Here is a 21,778-nt window from a genome sequence, read left to right as displayed (position 1 = left end):
TTCTCTGCTCTTTGCCCTTTTAAACTGCCCACTGTACCTGGTTGACTTTTCTCTACACTTCAGATTTCTGCTCCAGATCACTCCCACCTAAGTCAGTGTTCTCTTTCACATACTCATAGATTTATATTTCTTTCTTATGGAGTGCAGTTGCACACGTATTGCTGTGACAATTTTCTTTAACAGCTGTGCCCTCTAACTGGAAAGTACATAGGCACAGGGACTCTTTCTGGTTTGGTTCACCATTTGTGTCTCTAGGGGCTGGCATTTATGTTTGGGATATAGTAGGAATTCAGTACAATTTTTGTTAAATGAGTGAATGAATGAATGAATGAATGAGTGATAGGAGTGACAGCTTGTGCGAAAGATGGTTGCATATCCAGGGCTCCCTTTTAGATGCTACATTTACTCTTTAGAAAAGGGGGCAGTAGGTTCATAGAGAGAGCTCCCGCCTCCAGGCTCTGCTTCTCCATCTCTTCCCTAGGGTTTCTGTGATGTCAGGAGTCCACTAAAGGGCAGAGTGAGGCTGTGAGCTCATTCCACAGTGGTCAACTATTAACAAATATTTGTCACCATTTAACAAGCCTAAGTTCAACTGGAGAGGAAAAGCCTCATAACAAATCTCTGTGACGCCAACCTGCGGAAGCATAGCTAGACATTTGTTTTGTAAGTGCCAAGAATATGTTCATTTAAAGTCTGCTCTTCTTAATCTTCTCCCCTGTTCATCTTACCTCCATCTTTTCAGTCAGTGCCATGGGTATATCTGTCCCATTGGGTATTTGTGAAGCCCCTTCTAGGACTTCGCACTGCCAGGGCAGGTACCAACAACATCTCATCTTGGTTTCTAAAGGAACTACCTCAGTATTTTCAGGAAAGCCATGGTGATAAAATAAAATATATGAGAGTGTGCTTTCCTTTGTTATTTTTCTTTGATCACCTGAGAATCCCTTTGAACTAAGAACAAGGAAACCTTCAACACCTAAGGATGAGAAGAGATACAAAAGGGAGGCTGAGCTAACAGAACCCTAATTAAAGTTCAACGCAGAAATTAACCGTTGGATTTAAACTCTGACATTTGTCTATTGGCTCAGATTTGAAGATATATGAAGTTTACTCTGTTTCTTTTGAAAAATGCATAATAAGGCTTATGAGGTTGTATTATGTTTTCGCTTATCTTGCAAAAACCTTTCTGATGTCTCCTAGCATCCTGTGACATGTCAATCTGTAACAGGACCAGATATTAATGTCCTTGCATAACCTGTTGCTGAAGAATTGCTGAGGCAGGTGTGGAGGAATTCTGTGGGAAGGACTGACACAGTGACTTGGCAAAACCAAGGAAAAACCACAATTCTAGAGTTTTGTGTTTGCACCATACCGGTAAAGTGTGAGTCTGGAGTCTGAGCTCAGGGTCAAATCGTCTGCTTAGAGACAGTTGAGATTCTTTGCTAGGATAAAACTGGGAGATGTGTCAAGGGTTGGGGGAGTGGTAAAATTCATTCATTAAGGAGAAAACGCAGAAGGAAACAAATCACTTTTGCTTTATTTTTTTTTAAAGTTGAACTCAGGAAAAATGCAGAAACAGCAAGGAATTTTAGTTAGGTAAATAGTTTTAAGTTGTAATTGCAGGGAGTAGGGGTATATTTCTAAACGGCTATGGTAAACATTATAAAGAAGTCTGATATTTTAACTCTTAGTCTATCTCTTGTCCAAGACGAGCTTAAAAATTCTAAGGAAACTTCCCAGCTTTAGAGAATGCGTTTTTTAAAATGTTTTCTTCAATTTCATTGAATTTCATTGGTGAATATTTTTCAAAAGTGTCATTGAGGTGTGCTCAAAAAGAATTGTAACAGTGGAAAATTGAAACTGGTTTTCTCCATGAAAAAAAATGCATTCACGCATTCATTTAATAAGCAATTGACAAGTCTGTACCCTGTACACTGGGGTAACCCTGGGCTTAGAGAATCTTAGTGAGAAGTAGGACCAGGTCCCTGCTTTCATGTATTGTATAATCACGTTGAGGGGACATATACGGAAATCAACAGTGTGATGTGTGTTTGGGTGCAGGAATGTCAGGAGAAGAAAAATCACTCAGGACTGGGGAGGAGGACTACTTAAGATTATTCGAGTCCAGAAAAAACTCCTTATAGGAGTTTGCCAGGAAGGGTGCTACAGGGAAAGGGACTAGTGCAGGGGAACACAGAGAGGTGCGGGAGCTCTGTGTGTGCGGTGAGATCCTGAGAACGTCAGGTGGGCTCAGGACTGGGGTGGGGGCGGGGCGGCGAGTGCGGTGCCCGTGGGGACTCTGCAGAAGACAGGCTGGAAACGCACCCTGGAGAGAGATCACGACAGGCCGTCTGTGCCAGGCTAAAAAGTGTGACCTTTATCCTGAAGGCAAAGGGCAGTCACAGAAGGATTTTAAGTGCCAGGGTTATACGATCAGATATGTGTTTTAGAAAAATCATTCTGGCAGCTATTACGCCTTCTAAATGAAGACAAAACACCTCCTTTAAAGCTTCTGAAGTATTCTGGCCGGTTCCTGAGAAAGGCTTGTCTATAATTCTTACCATTTATCCTCTTAACATAACACAGAAACATTATCCCCTCTGACTTCTGGCTAAGTAGACACAGCCAGGATCTGGAGAAGTGGGTTTGGGGTAGTTTTTACATTTTTCCGAGCAACCTGGCACACCCAAATAGCTCAGCTACAAAGGAAACCTGACCTCCCCATACCAAGGGGATGTTTGCACCAGCAGCCGAAAGGCGGGAATGTTCTACATACCATTTAAGGGGTGAAATGCCATATTCTCTCATGGAGATGTGCTCTCTAGAAAACAGACAAGAGAAAAACAAAAACCCTTAATATTGGGTGAAAATTTAGCCACCTCACAACATGAGTTGGACAGTCCTTGGAGGGCTTTGAACTGACCATTTAGACAACTTTCAAGGCACAAGAGATTTGACTCAGTATCGAAAGATACGATTATCACTGGCCTTGATTTTTGAGTCTAGGTACATTTCGGGGACAAAAACTCTATTTCTAAACATTCTAAGAGCAGAAGAGTAAAGATTAAAGAGAGAGCGTGGCCCGAAAACGTGGAGTCCCAGTACAAAATTGTCAGTGAAATGGTCTTGAAGCGGGAGGTGCTTTCCAGCTTGATTTCTAGCAAAACAAGAGGGTCCACAACCCTACACGTTCTTTTGCCCTGGCAGTTGAAAGTTCATCTCCCTAATTAGGAGTTTTGCCTCTATGACATAAAGAACCCTCTGACAGACAACCCATTTTATTTCTACCTGCTGGCCCACTGCCACGGGAAGTGCCCAGCCCTTGTGATGTAAATGTCAGGCGCTTTGGGGAGTTTTGTTTCTGCCTCCCTCAGAATAGGTTTGGGGGACTGGTGGTCCTGGGGGGAGAGAGGGGGTTAGGAGGGAGAGAAAAATGGGAGTCGGGCTTTGACCTGCCTGGAAGGAGCCCCCGCTGACACGGTCAGTCTGACCCATTGAATAGCCTGAATACGATAAATGCCGCTTTATCCTGCCTTGAAAGGCACGAGATAGCGCAGTCTAAATGCCTGGGCATGCTTAAATAGGCGACCAGGGATGTTTGAGTTGAGCGTGTTTGAAATCTGAGCTCTCTGACAGCCTGGGAGCTGTCACAGGTCACCTGCCTTGCTCCACTGGGACGGGCCCAGGTCTCACAAGAAATTGTCCGTAGACGAATTGTAGTACAAATTCCTTTCTTTGTTGGTTGGCCTCTTTCACTAGACCATGGCCTATAAAATTTTGTAAAAACAATTCTTAAATATTATTTGAAAGGGCAAATGGCCCACGCTGAAAGGTTTGACAGTTTGACATATAGTGCATGGTTTTGAGAGCTCGCAACCTGAAAAGTGTGGCCAGGATTCTTCCCCTGCTTGTTACAAGCCTGGTGTTTTTTAAAACAGTGTTTTGTGGCCGCCCAGAGTTCCTCTGCTCTCAGCCATCTGACAGGCCAGGAGTCTGCTTCAGTGATCTGAAATCCTTTTAGACTCATTGGTGAGAAAGCAGAAAAATAGCTGGCACCTTTGAATCCAGCGTCCAAAAAGCACAGAACCAGGTAGTGCCAATTAAGGAGACATTCAGACGATGGGGATCAAAGCAGCTCGCTTTAGAGTCTTCTGAGAGCGCCAGAGCCAGTGCCCGGAGAGAGAAAGGAGCCCGGACTGGCACTTCAGTGAGAGGATAAGGGGGGATTTGAGTGGCCCAGTCTCCTCAGAGCCAGGGAAGTCGCGGGGAAGTGGCTTTCTGCGTTAGAATGTGGCCCGTGTGTGCGGCTCCGCGCCCGTTGGCTGCCTCTCCATAGCCAAAGGCCATTTTCAGGAGCCTCTGGCCCCTCAGTCACTGGCCTGCTAGTTAATTGCCACACGGACTTCATGACACATGGGCAGATAATATGACATTTTTGGTTTCTGTCACTAGCAAACGCCACAACGTTGCTTGCACTAGTTGCTAAGAAGCTGTCAGAACCCATTAGCGATTGGCTAAAGTCGCCCTATGGCATTTGCTCATAGCATCAGCAAAACGAGCATAAATCACCCACTGGAGCCTACTGCTGCCCTAATGAGGCTGTGAGCTTGTTTATGGACCAGCATCATTTTTATGATTATTTCCACCTTTTCAGTTTGCCTTCATTTGGCGGCAGGAGAAGTCAGCTCCAGAAATGAAGTCACTGCTGACATCTTACAAATGTGGTTCAGAGCTGCTGCCTGCTGCCGTGTGGTCGGCCGGCGGTCCTCCAAGTTTGTTTAGTGATCTTAAAAATAAAAAAAGGAAATAAATCCTCCAGGGACCGCAGAGAGGTGACTGTATCAGATTGCAGAGTGGATGGAAATGCGCAAGGTACAATTGACCATTGAGACTTTCCTCTGAGGTGGAGACGTTTCGAGATCAGTTTTCCATTTTGGAAAGTGGAAGAGGTTAAACAACTTATTAAAATCTATGAAAGTGTTTGCTTTGAGAATCGTCTGCTTTATTACGCTCTCCTCCTTCCCCATCCTCTCCATTTCCCTAACTTGTGTCGGGAAGGAGCAGGGTTTATTGTTTTAGGCTTTTCTGAACATGCACCAGTATTTACACTGGATTGAAAGCATTTGCTTCCAATGAAAATCTTGTCTTAGATTACAACCCAGCAGTGTAATTTCCCTCCCAGATGGGAGTAAAGTAGCTGTATTTGCCTAAAAACAGTAGGAAGAACAAACTGAGCATTAAGCCAAGGCTGTTTTTGGCTTGAGCTAATGATGTAATAGAAACCTTTTATTCGGGAGAGGTCACTGCCAGGGACTGAAGGGGGTGATCTGGCTCTTGCTTGAAAGGTTTCTCCATTGTATCTACATAAGTCTTCACTTAAAAAATTCTGTTCCTAATGCTTCTGCTTTCATACGGCAGAAATAAACAGGAAAGGTTCTGGTGAGTGTTACACATGGAATGCAGAAAGCCTTCCTCTCCTAATGGAGTATATAATTCAGGTGCCCTCAAGGCACGCTTTCAGGAATTCTTTTGCCTGAGGTAATGGGAAGCTAAGGCTGCTTTAAGGCCTTGATTATCTATTGATGCACAAAGCTGGAAAAAAGTCATCTCCGCTGGATTATAGTAGATATTTCCATAAATTATCAATGAATTCTCTTCGAGGCAGGCACTAGGCATTGCCTGCTAAATTAATCTGAAGGGGTTTTGAGATGGAGAGAAAGGCTATTTTTTTATTTTAAAGATGGAAAACAGTCATGGGCGAGGTGGTGAAAAAGTGTCCTTAGGTTAGAAGCTTTTTAATCAGTGATCAAGTGATATGTTTTTTTTCCTTGGTTACCTTTTGCATATTGAAAGTGGATTAGCCCATTGAAATTTTAAATGCTGTTGAGTTGTTTTCTTTTCTCATGTTTCTTTAATGAATTGTTATTTTATATGGTGAATTGCTTCTCTGAATAAAAAGCCTCTTTAAATATTGGACTTTCAAAGAATTTATTAGGCAAATCCAAGGGGACTCCTTATAAAACACTTGGTTATGCAAATAAAGGGTTTGGTGGGGTGGAAGGAGCACTGGTGCAGGGATTTGGGTGTCTGGTCCTGCCTAGACCACCAGCCCCATCCCTCTTGGGCAAGTCACCCGATAGGATCACGAGTACTTTCTTCATTGATACGATGAGGGCTTAAGAATTGTGGGTCTTTATGATCTTTTTCACTGAGAACACAGCTGTGATTCCGTGGACCTTTTACAGAATATACGATTTTTGTCAACTAAACATTGAATGCAATGAAATTATGGGTTTAAATTGATAAAAATTCAACAGAAAAGTTCTGCAAAAGTTTTGTATTTGTGGCATAGACTGTAATCCTAGCAGAAATGTTGAAATCAGTCTGTTTCTCACCCAAAAAAGTTTTTAAACTGTAACTCAGTACAAGTCAAGTTAATTTAGGGGGCAGTTTTCTTTTTTGTGGGGAGGGTTGTTTCCTAAGGGAGCTCTGTTAAAACAACTGATTAATGAACCTAACTACTTTAAATCTGACTGAAATAACTGAAGTCAAACCAGGGAATTCTTCAGTATCCTGTGATAAACCATAATGGAAAAGAATATGAAAAAGAATATATATATATGTATGTAAAACTGTCACTTTGCTGTACAGCAGAAGTTACACACAACTTGTAAATCAACTATTAATAATTTTTTTTAAATAGAGAATTCTTTTTGTGCATAGAATATTTAGATAAAAAGAAACAAGGAATACAGAAGTTCATGAAGTGGCCCAAAGGAACCTGAGGCTAGTTCCCAGGTGTAGTCTTACCAAAGTTCTTTGAGCCATGAGGCCGGGTCTCCCAGTGAGCCCAGGGAGTATGCTAGCTGCTTGCTAAGCCTTGCCTCTAGGGCTCTTCTTTCTGGGCCCAGATCAACCTGTCATTTCTAAAAGCCAGTAGCTTCCATGGAGAGAGCTGGGATAACAGTCTGACAAAAGCTAAGCTAAAATTTTAGGGTAGTAGGTTTAGTCCACTGTTGTTTTCCCTTGTAACTTTTGTGCCTAAACACCAAGTGTTTACTTTCCATTTGTATGTTACGACTTGTTTTGGACAGTGTGAATTATATGGGCTGAAATTTCACTTTTTTTTTTCTTATTCAATAAGCCATTTTAAAAGGAATACTACATTTTTCATTTTATTGTGTCACAGAGCCAAAAAATTATCTAGAAGAAACAACTTAAAATGTTATAAGAAAAATCAATGGAAAAATAGTATCCCGTGTACAGGAATGTATAAGCAGATGACTTCTCAGTGAGAAAAATTTAAATCTAGAAGAAATTTCATAAACTGTCCGGATTATTAGGGGAACACAATCCTAACTGACATTTTAGTTTAACATCGCTTTATTTGATTTAAAAATAGTCATTGTTTTCTAAGTAAAAACCGATTTCAAGAGTTTTCCCTTACTAAACTTGATGCTCTCTTTTTATGACAAGAAAAATCATGTTCTATTTGAAGCATTCCTACGTCAGACTGCTTATGTGATGGATTACCTACTTTTCCATGGCCTACTTTAGTCTTAAGATAGATCGCTTGTGGCAATAGTTGGTATCTTAAATGCATCTTCTCACAAGTTGACATCAGTGATGTTGGTTATGTGGGATTTGAATACTCAGGCAGGGATAGCACCTCTGCTCTTAGTTTCCACCATGTTTACTCCCCAGTAGGAGTTACACTTAACATGTCTCCACTATCCGCATCTGAATAATTACCATGGCAACAAAGCTACTCCAGAGATTGTATACGCCCCTCCGTTCCCTTTGACCTTTCCCACTGTTCTCTGGAAGAAGTTCCTTAGACCTGACTACCTTTGAGCCTAGGCCTTGTTCTTTCTCTTTGTCTAAAAAAGAAAAGAAAAGAAAAGAAAAGAAAAGAAGAGTACCAAAGAAACTATTAATCATTGATATTGCTCTTTTGGTTTTGTTTATATCCAAAGGCATTCTATTTGAATAAAGCATGTCAAGGTAGCATCAGTCAAAATTTGATTCACTATGTTTGCAGGTGATGGCTTGGACAACAGTGTAGCTTCCCCCAGCACAGGTGACGATGATGATCCAGATAAGGACAAAAAGCGTCACAAAAAGCGTGGCATCTTTCCCAAAGTAGCCACAAATATCATGAGGGCGTGGCTGTTCCAGCATCTAACAGTAAGTGGATTCTAAATGACATATGTAAACTAAATATGGACGATGAAGCCGTTTTGATAGAAAAAAAAAGGGGGGGAAATGATCCCTCTGGACTTGGAATATTTCATAAATCACTGTGTGCCCACAGTTCTTACAAAAGTGTTAGTACTTGTTTCCTAGATCCATACCCCAAATTAGGAGTTTTATTTGAAGTTCGCTATCACGATTTTGCTCACTTTTGTAAGTTATAAGGTTTAGGCGTTCATGTGCACTTGTGATTTTAAGTATGTATGTTAATTATGTTGCTTTTCTCAGTGTGACTCTTAAGTACTGAGAACCAGGTCCCACTAAAAACAAAGTCAGACAAACCCCAGAGAAAAGGACTTCATTTCTTCCAATGCTTTAGTGGACCTTTATGGTGAATGGTCTGCAAAAATTTAAATCTTGTTGCAATGGCAGGTTGCTCACATAATTTGCTCTTAAGTGGTTTGAATGTACTGGCTGCCATTACAAAACGTTCATCTGAGTCAGAGCTGCACAGTGAAAGTTGTCCCTGTATTTAGAACTGTAAAGGAAAACAGCAATATAGAGTCAGCTCTTCCTGTGTAGTCCCTTGTGACTTTTCAAGCCGAGTAACAGTTTATATTGTCTGTGTGAGTACTGCTGTTTTCACTGCAGGAATTCTCCTGGAGATGTGAGAAACTGGAGATTTGGGGCTTTATGCCACCGAGGGATTTGTTTTGTTTGGTTATTGTTCTGAATGGGTTTCATGTTCAAAATATTTATAATCATAATATTTCGGTGGATATTTTTGGAAGTACATACTGATTTAATGACACATAAGGAAAAAGATGAAATGAAAATTTATGGGTAAAATAATAAATTAAAAATCAACAAAATTGTTGATGAGGGGGCTTTCAATATTAGGGACAAAGGATGAATTTAGATAGGTCATAGCACAGACCAGCCTAAAATGAATGAATGTTAAAAATCTTGTTGTTGTTGTTTTTTTAAATGTGAGGAACAAAACTTTTAAGTTACTACTTTTAGCACAGTTTGCTTTTCTTAAAGTCATTTGTTTTTCTTCAGTATCGAAGTTAATTCTGCATTGTCACTAATGTGTCCAGACTTGTTGACCCTCACATCCTTGTGCACTTTCAAAGTCATGTTCCTCAGTGACTTATACTGATACAGGGAGACGAACAGAGGATGTGGGATGCCAAGCTGGTTCAGCTCCTCTGGATAGAGGCTGTGCCTTCAATAACACTCAAGGGTATAAATTAATCCAGATTTTCCAGCATCCCTAAAAAAAATAAAAAAGGAGAGCAGCAGGACTAACTAAAAAATAGTTTCTTTCCTTTTCTTCTTCCCACCAGGATTCCAAACAGTAACTAGATTATGCTGACATTTTTGGAATCAGCTTTAGGGATGGTTAATGCTGGTAGTTAGTTGACGAGGTAGATGGTTTAGCTGATTTTAACATCATATTAGGTTGACCTGAAACCTGATTCGGGTGCCATTACTTGGCTGACACTTGTTGCATTTCTGTGGATAGTTTGAGATCTGCCGTGTGCAAGTTTGCCGTTGAGGACCACTGGCCACCGCTGAAGGGGAGGGGAAGGACTAGGGTCTAGTGGGCATAGCATGAAAAATAAATAGCACTGCATTTGAAGTCAGCAGGAGATAAGAAGTGACAATTGGGCAAAAGTGCTGATGCAGCCATGCTGGTACTTCATCACTAGAGCTAACCAGCTAACCGGATCTAACCTGAGGATGAGTGGGGGGAGGGGACAAAATCAGGTTGCCTCTGAAGTCACGAAACTCTTTCTATTTCCTATACTAACAGAAAAAAAAAGATAGGCTTCGTCAGCCTCCACTTCAATCTGCAAAAGAGTTTTGGCTTCACTTGAAGCTGAGGTGTCCCTGAATAAAACATCATCAAATATTGTTTCTCTCCTGACAGAATCAGGAGAGAAAGAAGCAAGTTCTTTTATTCAGTCACCAGATTTCCTGGTTTTCTAGGTCATACCCTTGTGAAGAACCTTGCCAAGAGCTATCTTATTTTCTTTTTAAAAAAAATGCTTTTTAATAGCCAGCGTGACTTTCCCTGCATCACAGTGCTTTTTGTGGTCCGTATGTTATTGGGGCAGTTGCATTAGAAATTATTCATGAACTGTCTGATTTTTTGAGATCCGGCTAATTTCCTCCAGTTTGAGGGTCCGTGCCGGCCTGCACCGCCACCCTGAAAGGGGAAACTCATTTGTCCATGTCTCCCTGGCATTCTAAGAATGCTCATAGACGTTGTCTCCTGGTTTCCATTGGATATTTCCACCCTCCTCCCGCACTCCACTGCCATCTGCTCATGCAAAAATATTGATAATGATAATGGTCTCTAAGAAGCAAAAGCTCTAATAATATCATCTAAAAAGCAAAGTGAGGACATATATTTGAATTTTCTCCCTCTTTCCCTCTTCCAATGAGAAAGATTCCCTTCTGTCCCTCTTCTCCAATTGCAACAGTAGATAGATCTCCAGTTACAAGGAACAGCCTTCTCCCTGTCTCATTATACTTCTTGAAAGAATGCATAAACTGTTTAGGTAATACTTACAGACAAGAGTTGATTATAATAAATACTATGAAAAAACCCATAGAGTAAAGAGAGTTTTATTATTATTTGTCCAAATGTAAGTAACTACTGTTATCTCAGTAGTAATTCTTCAGCAAATTTATTTCAAATTCTGAGAGGTCTTTAGAGATGCACAATTCATTTGGAAGGCTGTACACAAATTTTAGTTGATCACATTCTTGCTATATGATTAATGCAATTTATCTAGGAGATCTTTTCTGAAATCTTGCTAAATATAAAAGAGCAACTGAAACGCTGGCTAATTAAAACAATAGCAATCACAATTTATTCGCAAATTATAAAAAACTAATCTTTTAAATGCCAGAGGTATATTATAAGACCTCATACACCTTTTGGAAAGCAAATTGCTATTTTTTTTTTCTTTTTCAAATAAATGGGTCAATCTTTTCATTGAGTTTATTCAGTTAAAAAAATCTGCCTTTGAAAGGGCTTTCAGCATTTGTTTGTTAGAGGAGTAGAATAGGCCTTGAATAAAAAAACCTTTCTGGATTTGCACCCCAGCTGCATAAGAAGAATGTGTCTTTCTGTAGTTGGCCACAGGTAGATTTAATCAGTAGCACATTTTACTACTCCAAAGAGAGAACTAAAGCTTCATTCTTGGACTCACAGTCTCTAGCAAGCTAAACTGGACATACTTGTGTGTAATGAAAACAATAAAAGAAAAAGGAAACAGGTTTTAAACTTTGGTGATTATGGGGTAAAAGGAAATTTCAGTGATGTGAATATCCAGCTTAGACTTAGTTGAACCTTTGCTAATTTTGATAACTAAAGAAGGTCTCCTAAAAGAAACTGTTCCCTGGAATTCAAAAGAATGACTGACGTTATTTAGATAAGGAGAGAGAATTCGAAAGAAAATAAAAGCATGTATTAATAGAAATGCTTACATTTGCCTGAAGACAACTTACTGCAAACAATTAGAAAGTACTTAATATGTGGGTGTGAGTCACTATATAGTCACGATCAGTTCAGGGGCATATGCCACATCAAGATTTTTTTTCCTTCCTAAGGGCATTATTCCAGCTGTAACTATAACCTACTATGTCATAATGTTTAAGCTGGATGTATTTTGCATATCACTGGTTATTTTGCTACATAGCGTTACAAAGATATGTGCCTAAGAGCTAGTAACAATGAAGAGAAGGAATAAATATAATGTTTAAGGTAAAGAATCCAGGGTCTTTTTCCTTTTTGTTTTCCTACCCTAACATATTGCAATTTTAAATATAATCTAAATAGAAAAGCAGTTAATATGGTTCTTATTGAAAATATGCAGTGACATATTTTCCCGCATGGAGGTATTGTGTGCCCTAGGAATTCTGAAACTTAGGGAGAGTGGAGGCTATTAAAATGCGTACCTGCAGATTCAGGTGAAGAAACCATTCCAGGTGTGACTCATTTGGCACTGACCAGTAGGGGAGCCGATCCTGAAAGTGAATTGACTGTCATTCACATTCTCTTGGATTCCCCCTTCTTTCCCTGATCTTGAGGATCCCTTGGGTACTATAGAGACAAACTTTGTTTCTAAGTTAGATAAACATTTTGCTATTTGATTTTGTTTTCTTTCATTCAACTTCTAGCCTGGATTTTTTTTTTCTTCTGTTGTGAAATTTATGTCTCAATATCTAAGACTTTCCCCTCAATGTGAATAAAGCCAAAGTGAGGGGTTGTAGAATCTTCCAGGTTGAGAATGGTGTTGCCATAGAAACACTATTAGATGAAAAGTGCCCTGTGGGTCCGCCGCGCAAGGGATGGAGTAAATGGAATTGAATTGGGAATTGAATGCTCTAGAAGAGACAGATGTTGTTTCATTGGTTTTGCTTTTGGTAACGAGATCTGGTGGAGACATCTTAGTGTCATATCTCTGCTTGCAATTTTGGAAGAATTGCTCTCTAAACATTATGAATTATTGTTACAATGAAAAACTACTTCTCATTGGTATCCTGGTAACCCATTTTGTTGGTCAAGGTGAGTGAAAAGTCAGAAGGCAGATTCAGAGAGTGGGAGGACGTGCACAGAGGCACATAGTTAGGCAGCAGGTGGAATTTGCTCCTCTCCTCCGTTTCAATTTCTCTTCCTCTCCCTCACCTCTATTCTTTGCCAGTTTTAACAGTGAATATTCTTATTACCAGTGACCCTTCAGCTACATTAGTTCTAAGAAGGTAATAAGTCAGGAAGAGTATATTTTCAAACTTTTGCCTGAAATGTCAATCAGGGTAGTGCAAAGTGTTTGGGAAAGACAGTCCTAACTAGTCCTCCATGTTCATATGTCTGAGCCAAGGAGGGGGGCTTGTGGAGATGGCAGCTAACTTTGATCCTTTTTTCATTACGTGATATCGACAGATACCTTATTCAATTAAGATACTTGAAAACTAGTATGAAGGTGTGAAAAGACTTTTTTCCCTTTCAGGTGGCCACGTCCCATATCAAAAATGAGCTCTCTGAAATACATAAGAAGAATATCTTCACAGTTCTTACTTTTTTCCTTACGTGTGGTTACCAGTCACCGTCCCGGGCTTTAGTCACGATGATGGTTAGAGCTTGGTTTTGCCGAAACCAACACAGGCTTAGATGACAGATCTCACTATCTTACTTTTAAAAGATCTCTGCTACTTTGGAGATAGCATATTTCAACTTTGATTAGATAGGACCCTGAATATCTTTTACCCGATTGGGAATCATCTGTCTCAGGAGGAAAATGGACTAGATTATTTAATGACTTGGAGGTAATGTTGGAATGCCCTAATTCTTCTGTAATATACATCATATAAACCCTGTTTTAATAATGAAGCAAGTGGTTTCTAGATTCTGGGGCAACTGCCTTTTTCTTTTTCTTAGCTGGTTATTGAAATCCTAATGGGATGGGTGATGAATTTTCTTAGGTCAGGTAAACTGAAAAGGCTACAGCTGGAATTCTTCACCCAGAAGAATCCGAGTTAATACTAATGATCATTGTGAATTAGAAGATCAAAGACAAAGCATCAGCCTGTTCTCCAAGTTGTTGCCCCAGAGGCCATTAGTGACCTGGCAGAGCTCCCTCCCAGCCTCCCGCACACCTCCTTCCCTGTGCCCCAGCCTTTCTTCCCCATCCTACTTATGCACCTCTGACCTGGGGGAATTACAGTCAGTTGATGAGTAGGCATGGGGGAAAAAACAATCAAAAGTAAAAACAAAAGTCCAACTTTAAAATTGCTCATTTGTCCAGGTACGTAGGACTCCTAAGCAGATGAACTCTAACTGTGGCTCTGTGAATTTCAGGGTGTCACTGAGATTTTTGTGCTCCGTCAAATGGTTTGTTCATTTCACTGATGATTGGTGCCTTTATATGGTGCGATATATGAGACTTTTATAGCATCTGGCTGGCAATTTGTCAGCTTATTCTAAAATTTTCCTTTTATTTCCAAGATGAAGTTAAAAATACATTGTAGTTTGGTTTTCTGATATACTCTTAATTGGGTTGATTCAGTAAAGGATTAGGTTCAAAACAGAAGTGCCCATATAAGTGCAATTATATTAAGTTGCTGGTTGCTGATGTATATGACTGTTGGAACACTAGCTAACCATTTACACTTCAATGCATTTATCAATATCACGGCTTCTGATTCCTCTGAGTGATGATACATTTTTGAAGATAAAACGCTAAACTTAGTGAATATGAAACTGCTCCCCTTCAATTTATCTTTCAGATTAAAATTGGAGCATCGTGTACATATGTGTGAGTGTAGTTTTTTTTAAAACTAACTCAGCCTAATCCTTAGGAATTTTATGTGACATAAGCTTGGCTTTTTACTTTCTCGGTGTTTAAGATTCCTAGTGAAGGTACTTTGGTTTAAAGAATGGAGGTTCGATGGAGAGAAAATCCAATGGTTTTGTTTTAGAAAGGATTCCAGTGTTTTGGTTTGGTTTGGCTGGTTGGTTGTTTTGCCAGTAGAAGTAAATCTATATGTCATGAAATTTAGGAGACTTTAACTCAACTGGAAACATCCTCATCATGTCTCAGTCTTTCTTACTACGGAACTGTGATTATGACTCCGCATACGGGCATGTCCCTATGTGCTTGGGCATTTCTCTGTAAGACAAATCTCTCCGAATCCCTGCCATCCATACCAGTCCTAGTGAGGAAAACTGATCCATTTTACTTCTTTTAATCCCCTAAAGAGCTGTGTTCAGGGCTCTAATTTTTCTGTTTCTGCTGATGGAAGCCAATGGCAGAGGGTAAGCAAAGAGGGGAGGCCACATTGCAGTGGTCACGAAACCCTCTTGGTCATGGGCCAAGCTTACCTGAGGTGCACTGAATGCCACGAGGCCACACAAACTACCTTATTAAGGCTCCCAGGTAGTCACGGTGGTGACTGTGCGGATTCATATTAAAATGACTGCTTCGGACAAGGGCGCTGGTGTTTCAATACTGCTCGTCCTTCTGCTTGCGAGTCCTGAGCCTGGTACAGGTGGCTTTCCTCAGTGGGCTGGATACTCAGTTCAGTGTGTCAGGGGCAGGAGCGAGTCTGCAGACATTCAGATAAAGCATCCATTTCTTGGCGGGCCTGTGGACAGCCTCCAAGAAAGAGCAAAGGAGTAGCTGAAAGAATTTTGCTGGGAGATTTCCTAACATTTCAAAAACCTTTTAGTTTTTGTGTTTTCTTGTTCTTGCCAAATGCCTTCAGTCAGCAAATTATAGCCCGGGGAGCGTGGCTCCGAATACAAGAAGTATTGCTCTATCTTTGGACACTTTAAAGAAAAGATAGGCCTCAAGTAACTTGATGTTATAAATGCAAACACCCTTAGTGAGTTGATTTTCAAAGGAGACACAAATTACTTGGCTATATAATGGATTATTCAAAATATTCTGAAATGGAGACCTTTGGTTTGATTTAAATAACTGCTTATATTCGAATGTCCTCCTGGTATTATCTCTCCAGAAAAAAAAAATGGGGCAATATATATGAACTGAACCTTTTAAGTGTCTTTGCTTTTCAGTTCTTAATATTCTGCGATCAGTTTTTGTCTGTTTTCACATTAACTTTGTGGCTGGCATCCCTGCAGAGCCCATGTGCTCTCCCACGACACACATGACCTCTGAGAATTCAGTGTCCTAGGAAGTGCTTGGGACATCCAGAGGCCAGGAGGTGTAGTCCGTTAATAGGAACACTCATCCTAAGAAAGATCAATGAGTGGAGAAAATTTCAATTGCAGTTCATAGAAGCTTAGGAATAATTCCTGTCTCTTATTTAAAGAGAAGTCAGTTTCCAAAACTTCTTGGGGGAGGAACTCCACAAAAATGACTTGATTTCATTTTTTCAAAGAAATGAAATGATCTCCTGCCTACATAATATGACTTTTACCAAGGTTTTAAAAGTGATTACTTGCTTGGCTCTTTTGACATTGGATCAGTCTGTCCTGTTAACAGCTGAAGGAGAAATTTGATCAAAAGGCTAAGTAAAATTATAATGTATCTCTATGGTGCTTTGTAGTTTAATCTTTTCACACACACTTGATTCTTAAGACAATCCTATGAGGTAGGCAGGATGACAAAAAAGGAAGTGAGAGAAGGTGACCTTGAATTTTCTCAAGGTCAAAAGCAGGGAACTGGCTGAGCTGGAACCAGGGCCTCCTGCCTTGAATTTCCATGTGCTTTTTACCATGTTTCCTCCCAAACACAGAGCCAATCAAATCACATTGTTGGGAGTTCAAAGGTATAATTATAATCTTGTTTCTTGAGCTAGCGGATAAGTATTTTTAAAATAAAAATATAAGCCAGAATGTTTGGCATAACACTTCGTAGTGCAACCTGATGGTGATTGGTAACTGAGGGTCAAGGATGGTCCTTTCCTATCTAGATTCTTTTTCCAGAAATATCTGTGCATAAAAAAGGCATAGCTGCGGCTATTGATATTTTGTGTAATTGTAATCATTTATTGTTAGAATTTCAGGTTTTAAACATTAACTGTGCTTCCTTCCTTATGGAAATAGATAAATCTCTAGCCCTGTCTATTACTAGCAGTGTGTGTTAGTGATTTGGGGCTGAGGAATCTATCCTCATGCAAATCCTAACTAAACCTTCTAACACAGAATTGAGCTCCTTGAAGATTTTTTGCCTGTCACATGTTCAGGACGCCAAAGAGCTATGTCTTTAATTTGCTTTATGGAGATAGAGGAAACTGCTTATGCAGCCCCGATTACTCTTGAAACTACAATCCAACTGTCGTTTCTCAGCAAAGAAGGCCGCTAAACCCTGGAGAATTAAGCCACCGCTCTGGGGTATGACACTGAGGTCTGATCATTTTAAAGCTAGTAATAACCAGAATCCTAAAATTCTTATGAATAAAATGTAATTTTAGTAATGTTTCCATAAACAGTGGTAATGGTGGCATTTTAGTAGGCAGTGACATTAGTCACATCGAAATTGCACCACATTGGCTTTTAAATTACTCCACCTGTCTGTATGAATAGAATTTTCAGTGTAAAAGCAGAGAGACAGCTGCTGCTAATGTCTCCTTCTCCCTGTGCAGACAGTGCTGGCAAATCTACATGCATAAAGGACTGGTTTGTGATGTAAAACGGTACCTGACCCTGCTGGCTCCTGAGCTGCAGAGAAATACCTTTAATTACCAGTGGCTATGTTTCGTTGTTGACATAAAAATGTCAGCTTCCAGGGGTGTAACCTCAGGTTCACTCCCTCTAGTAATGTCACCCACCGTACACTCTTTTTCTTCCACCCACATCCGAAGTGAGATGGGTGAGCATTTATCTTGACGTGTTTCAGAAACATGCAAGGCATTAATACTTAAAAGGAAAACATCTAATACTGTATGAACGTGATTGATGGTCGTTCTGTTGGAGAACTTTTAAAGATTAGTGGAATCGGGTTCCTTCTTCCTAGCCAGAATGGAAATATGGATACTGTTGTTACCTTCAAAGGGCTTAATATCACTCATCTAATACAGATGCGCGTTCTCATGTGAGGATCATGGCCAGGCATTTCCTAGAGCAGAAAGGGTAAAGAATAGAGGGGCTTGAGTCTATCAAATTTTTTTTTACCATATGCCCAGGCTTCCTGTTGAGATATGATGAAGCTTACTTTCTGGAGAAGCCCGTTTGCTCTTGACCTTTTGAGTATGGTCTATGGTAGCAGCTATAGTGAAATAGGAAAGGGCCAGCCCAGGGGATCCTCCTCTTCATGATGCCTGTGGCCAACGATGTGTTTGGCGCAATGGTAAATAGGAGATATACTTGTCTGGCTCGTTTGCAGGCATTCTTTTTGACTTCTTTCACACAACTGGTGTTTTCGTGTTTAATTTAACAAGGAATGAGTAGTAAATGAAAGCTGCTGCCTGAAATCCCACTGTGAGCGTGTTTTGCACTTGGCTCCCCAGTGACAAGGCAATTTGTGAAATTATGTGATGGAGTAATTAGATGAAGCCAGGGCTCCTGATTGTTGCCATGCATATGGGGCGAGGGTTTGCTGGGAAGAGGGAGGGGGAGGGAAAAAAATAGATTATTACCCTGGCAAGTTGGCTCAAAGCTTCTTCATTTATTTGTAAACAGAATATTTAGTGACCGCATAGGAAGTAGCTGTAATCACCAGCTCATAAAGAAACCACAGCAGAGCTTTTGGATTTTTGCAGAGTGCTCATGTAAAATTTAAGCTGGGAGGCAGAATCCCTGTTAATGTAATTAGGATCTAATTTACCACCCTTTGCACACAGATGTAATAATGTCTAGATATTTATTCTATCTTTAAGCACGTTACATATACCTCAGTGCAGCAGTTACTGAACAGAAACAGGTGTGAGCACTTTCCTAATTCGTTTTTTACACTGTAAACACATAGCAATTTAAGGGAAATATTTACCAAAAACGAGGGGAAGGAATGTCTGCAAATGAGGCAGTAATGGACAGTTGCCCTTTATGTACTGATGGATTTCTCAATGGTTAAGTAAATTAAAGCAAATGCTAGAAAAATCAATAGGCCAGCATAGTCTTGGTTTTGCCTCATAGACTTCAGGACAGAATGACAGATGTGGTGTCTATGACCCATTTAAGTATTAATGCCTGAAAAACTGCTTCTGCATGCAAGGTTATAGGCTTCGAAACATTCTGCTGTATTATATTACCGACAATAATATTTTTAAGTATATATGAAATTTATATGTTTCAGTGAGGTTGTTCTTATGTGGTGCATTTATACTGGAAGATTAGTTGCTTAATTGTTACGATAGCACCATAAATCAGTTTGGAATGTTCCCACGCAAACACATCTTCGTAAGGCTGTAGCTGGAAGGTAAAGATTACGTATGTCCAGCTTCCATGTTTCGTGAAGGGGATATGCTCCATAACACTCTATGTGGAAAGCAAATTAGATTTAATTAAGGGGTAGATGCTCAGAGCCTTTGGAAAAATCTGTAAAATACCATTCAAATGTGGCATTAGAATTCAGTTAATCTCCAGGGCTCTAGATGCTACATTTTACATTTGTACCACGATGCATCACATGTCACAAAGGTTGACTGTCACAGCATGTGGAATTTTAGGGCTGTTCTGATGTTCTAAGTGGTAGGTATTAACCTCTGAGAATGAGAGGGCCAGCCTTCTGGTAGCACCACAGAGCATGCATTTTCCCAGACCTTGTTCCCGTTACCCATGTCGATGAGAGAAATGGTGGAAATACCCTCCCAGTGCCGAGTTGTTGATTAGTAGAGACAGGAAGATGCGGAGAAGCAAGTCAAAATGTACTTAAGTACTGGCTTCAGGGACCAAAGCTGGCTTCCAAACCAAAATCAAATGGAGAGTTGAACTCATTATGCCGGTCCTTTGGGGAGAAGGTGCCTTTTGTTGCAGAGAAAAAGAGTTGGGTTGGCTTGAAGTGTCCTGTTTACCTTCCTATGCTGAGTGAACTCAGACAATCACCACTTCCGCCTTTGCCCATGACAAAGCAGACATGGGCCAGCCTGCCTCTGGGTTCTGAAAATCAGTATGTAAAGGGGGTATTGTGGTGGACCAAATCCGTGGAAGCATTGCTAGGCTGGAATGATGGGGAGGAGTAGAATGATTGTAGGTTCTCAATGGAAGATATTTTCCCGATTTTAATCCTGATTTTAATACAGCAGCAGTCGTTACAACATTCTTCTGAAGCTGTATCAGGAGATTTCATAACGTACACATTTGGAGGTTAAACTGAGGTGTAAATAGTAACTTTAAAAAAATGAAAGTCTACCATCTAAAAAAATTGGAAAATGGAAATTACTACAGAATTGAAGATTCTTTTGCGTCTTCAAAGACGTGCTTCTTAAACCTGAGTGTGCATTTCAGGTCTCTGGGAATCTTGTTTTGAATGGAGATTCTCAGAGGGGCGAGGCCTGAGAGTCTGCACTTTGCACAAGCTTTCTGCTGCTCCTGCTGCTGCTGGTCACAGACCAGACTTTGCACAGCCAGGATCTCAGGAACACAAGCAAGACGACAGATCTTAAATGGAAAGATGATGGTTTTTCTTCATCTCTGATTTTTACACTTTGATTTTTTCCCTCTGATTTTGAAGCAATGCGTTATTTTTATAACGTCTATTGGACTCACGTGTTTTGCTTTTCCTCTGCTAACTTTCAGTTCTTTTTCAGTGTACAAGAACTTTCCTTTCAATATCAAAGGGTTTTAACAAGATAGACTTTATGTTTTAGAGCAACTCTAGGTTCACAGCAAAACTGAGGAGAAGGGACAGAGATTTCCCACAGACCTCCTTCCGCACACATGCAGCGCCTCCTCCATTATCAGGGCTCCCCGCCAGAGTAGTGCATTTCTTACAACTGATGAACCTACACGGACACATCGTTATCACCCAGAGTTCATGGTCTGCATCAGGGTTCGCTCTTGGTGTTGTACATTCTATGGGTTTGGACAAATGTATGACGTGCACCCACCATTACAGTATCATGCAGGATAGTTTCACTGTCCTAAATGAATATCACAGAGTTTTCATTGGGTCTCTCAAATACCCGCAAAGCTTCTGATAGATCAAGGACTCAAGATATACAGACTTTTTCTTTGGGGCTTGTTGACAGGATGGGTGACAGGGTAGTTCTGAAGGTTGACGGTTACAGAATCTTACCCTTCACCCCCATCTGGCTTCAGTGCTCTGGTGACAATATGCAGTAATGGAAGTTACGGGGAGAGGGCAGTGTGGGTGGTGCTTGTACTGGCTCCTAAATTCCGACTCTGGCTCTCCAGATCTGGTAGCCTTTGTCAGTAAGGAAGTAACAGAATCACCAACTACAGAAACAATACATTTGAGGGAGAAATGCTTTTGTTCCTAATCCTACTTGCCAACTTCAGTCTGCTCCAGGAAATCCTTTTGTGTTTCCGCTGTCTTGTGTACTTTATCTGCCATGGGAACTCTCAAATTTCACAGCATCCTGGAAGATGAATTTATTTTAAAAAGTGAGCATCCAAGGAAACAGTCACCTAAGTCCGGGAAGCACAGAGTCCCATGTAGGATAAATGCCAGGAGGAACACACCCAGACACCTAGTAATCAAATTGACAAATATTAAATACAAAGAAAAAATGCTAAAAGCAACATGGGAAAAGCAACAAATCACATACAAGGAAAAAGTGAGCATCCAAAAAGTATATTTTCTCTAGTTGGGCGAAGATCTAAGGAATTATTATAAATAACATATACCTATTAATCATTGCTCAGTGGGTAAATTCTCCCACTCATTAGAGTTCACAGGCTGGATGTAGTTTCTTGAAATTAGGTCATTTATTTTGGTCTAAGTCATTGAGGATCAAAGGTCACAAGGAATCCAAAAGCCATTAGTCAGGGTTCTTTTCTGGACCCCTTAGATGTCATTGTGCGAGTCACCCATGGCAGCCCGGGCCTGGCCTGCTGTCAGGGAGCTGGCAGGGTGCCTACTTTATTTCCAGTTTGCATAGATAAAAAGCAGAGCAGCTACTCACGGAATCACTATAAAAATAA

The 21,778-nt window shown here is 40.4% G+C and overlaps 1 protein-coding gene across 5 annotated transcripts in view; it reads left to right on the top strand.

Annotated features, from left to right (window-relative positions):
• Positions 1–21,778, top strand: part of MEIS1 (Meis homeobox 1) — a 131,714-nt gene that overhangs the window by 64,834 nt on the left and 45,102 nt on the right. For all 5 annotated transcript variants that reach the window (XR_009054757.1, XM_057742322.1, XM_057742323.1 and 2 more), the window contains exon 8: positions 8,042–8,187. Coding sequence is in view for 4 of the 5 variants with exons in the window: in XM_057742322.1 (XP_057598305.1) it covers positions 8,042–8,187 (146 nt within the window). In the remaining variant the exon portion in view is untranslated. The remainder of the gene's footprint in view (positions 1–8,041; positions 8,188–21,778) is intronic.

Source organism: Hippopotamus amphibius, chromosome 7 (genome assembly GCF_030028045.1).
Source record: "Hippopotamus amphibius kiboko isolate mHipAmp2 chromosome 7, mHipAmp2.hap2, whole genome shotgun sequence".
Lineage (NCBI taxonomy): Eukaryota > Metazoa > Chordata > Mammalia > Artiodactyla > Hippopotamidae > Hippopotamus > Hippopotamus amphibius.
This window is presented reverse-complemented; position numbering and strand designations above follow the sequence as displayed.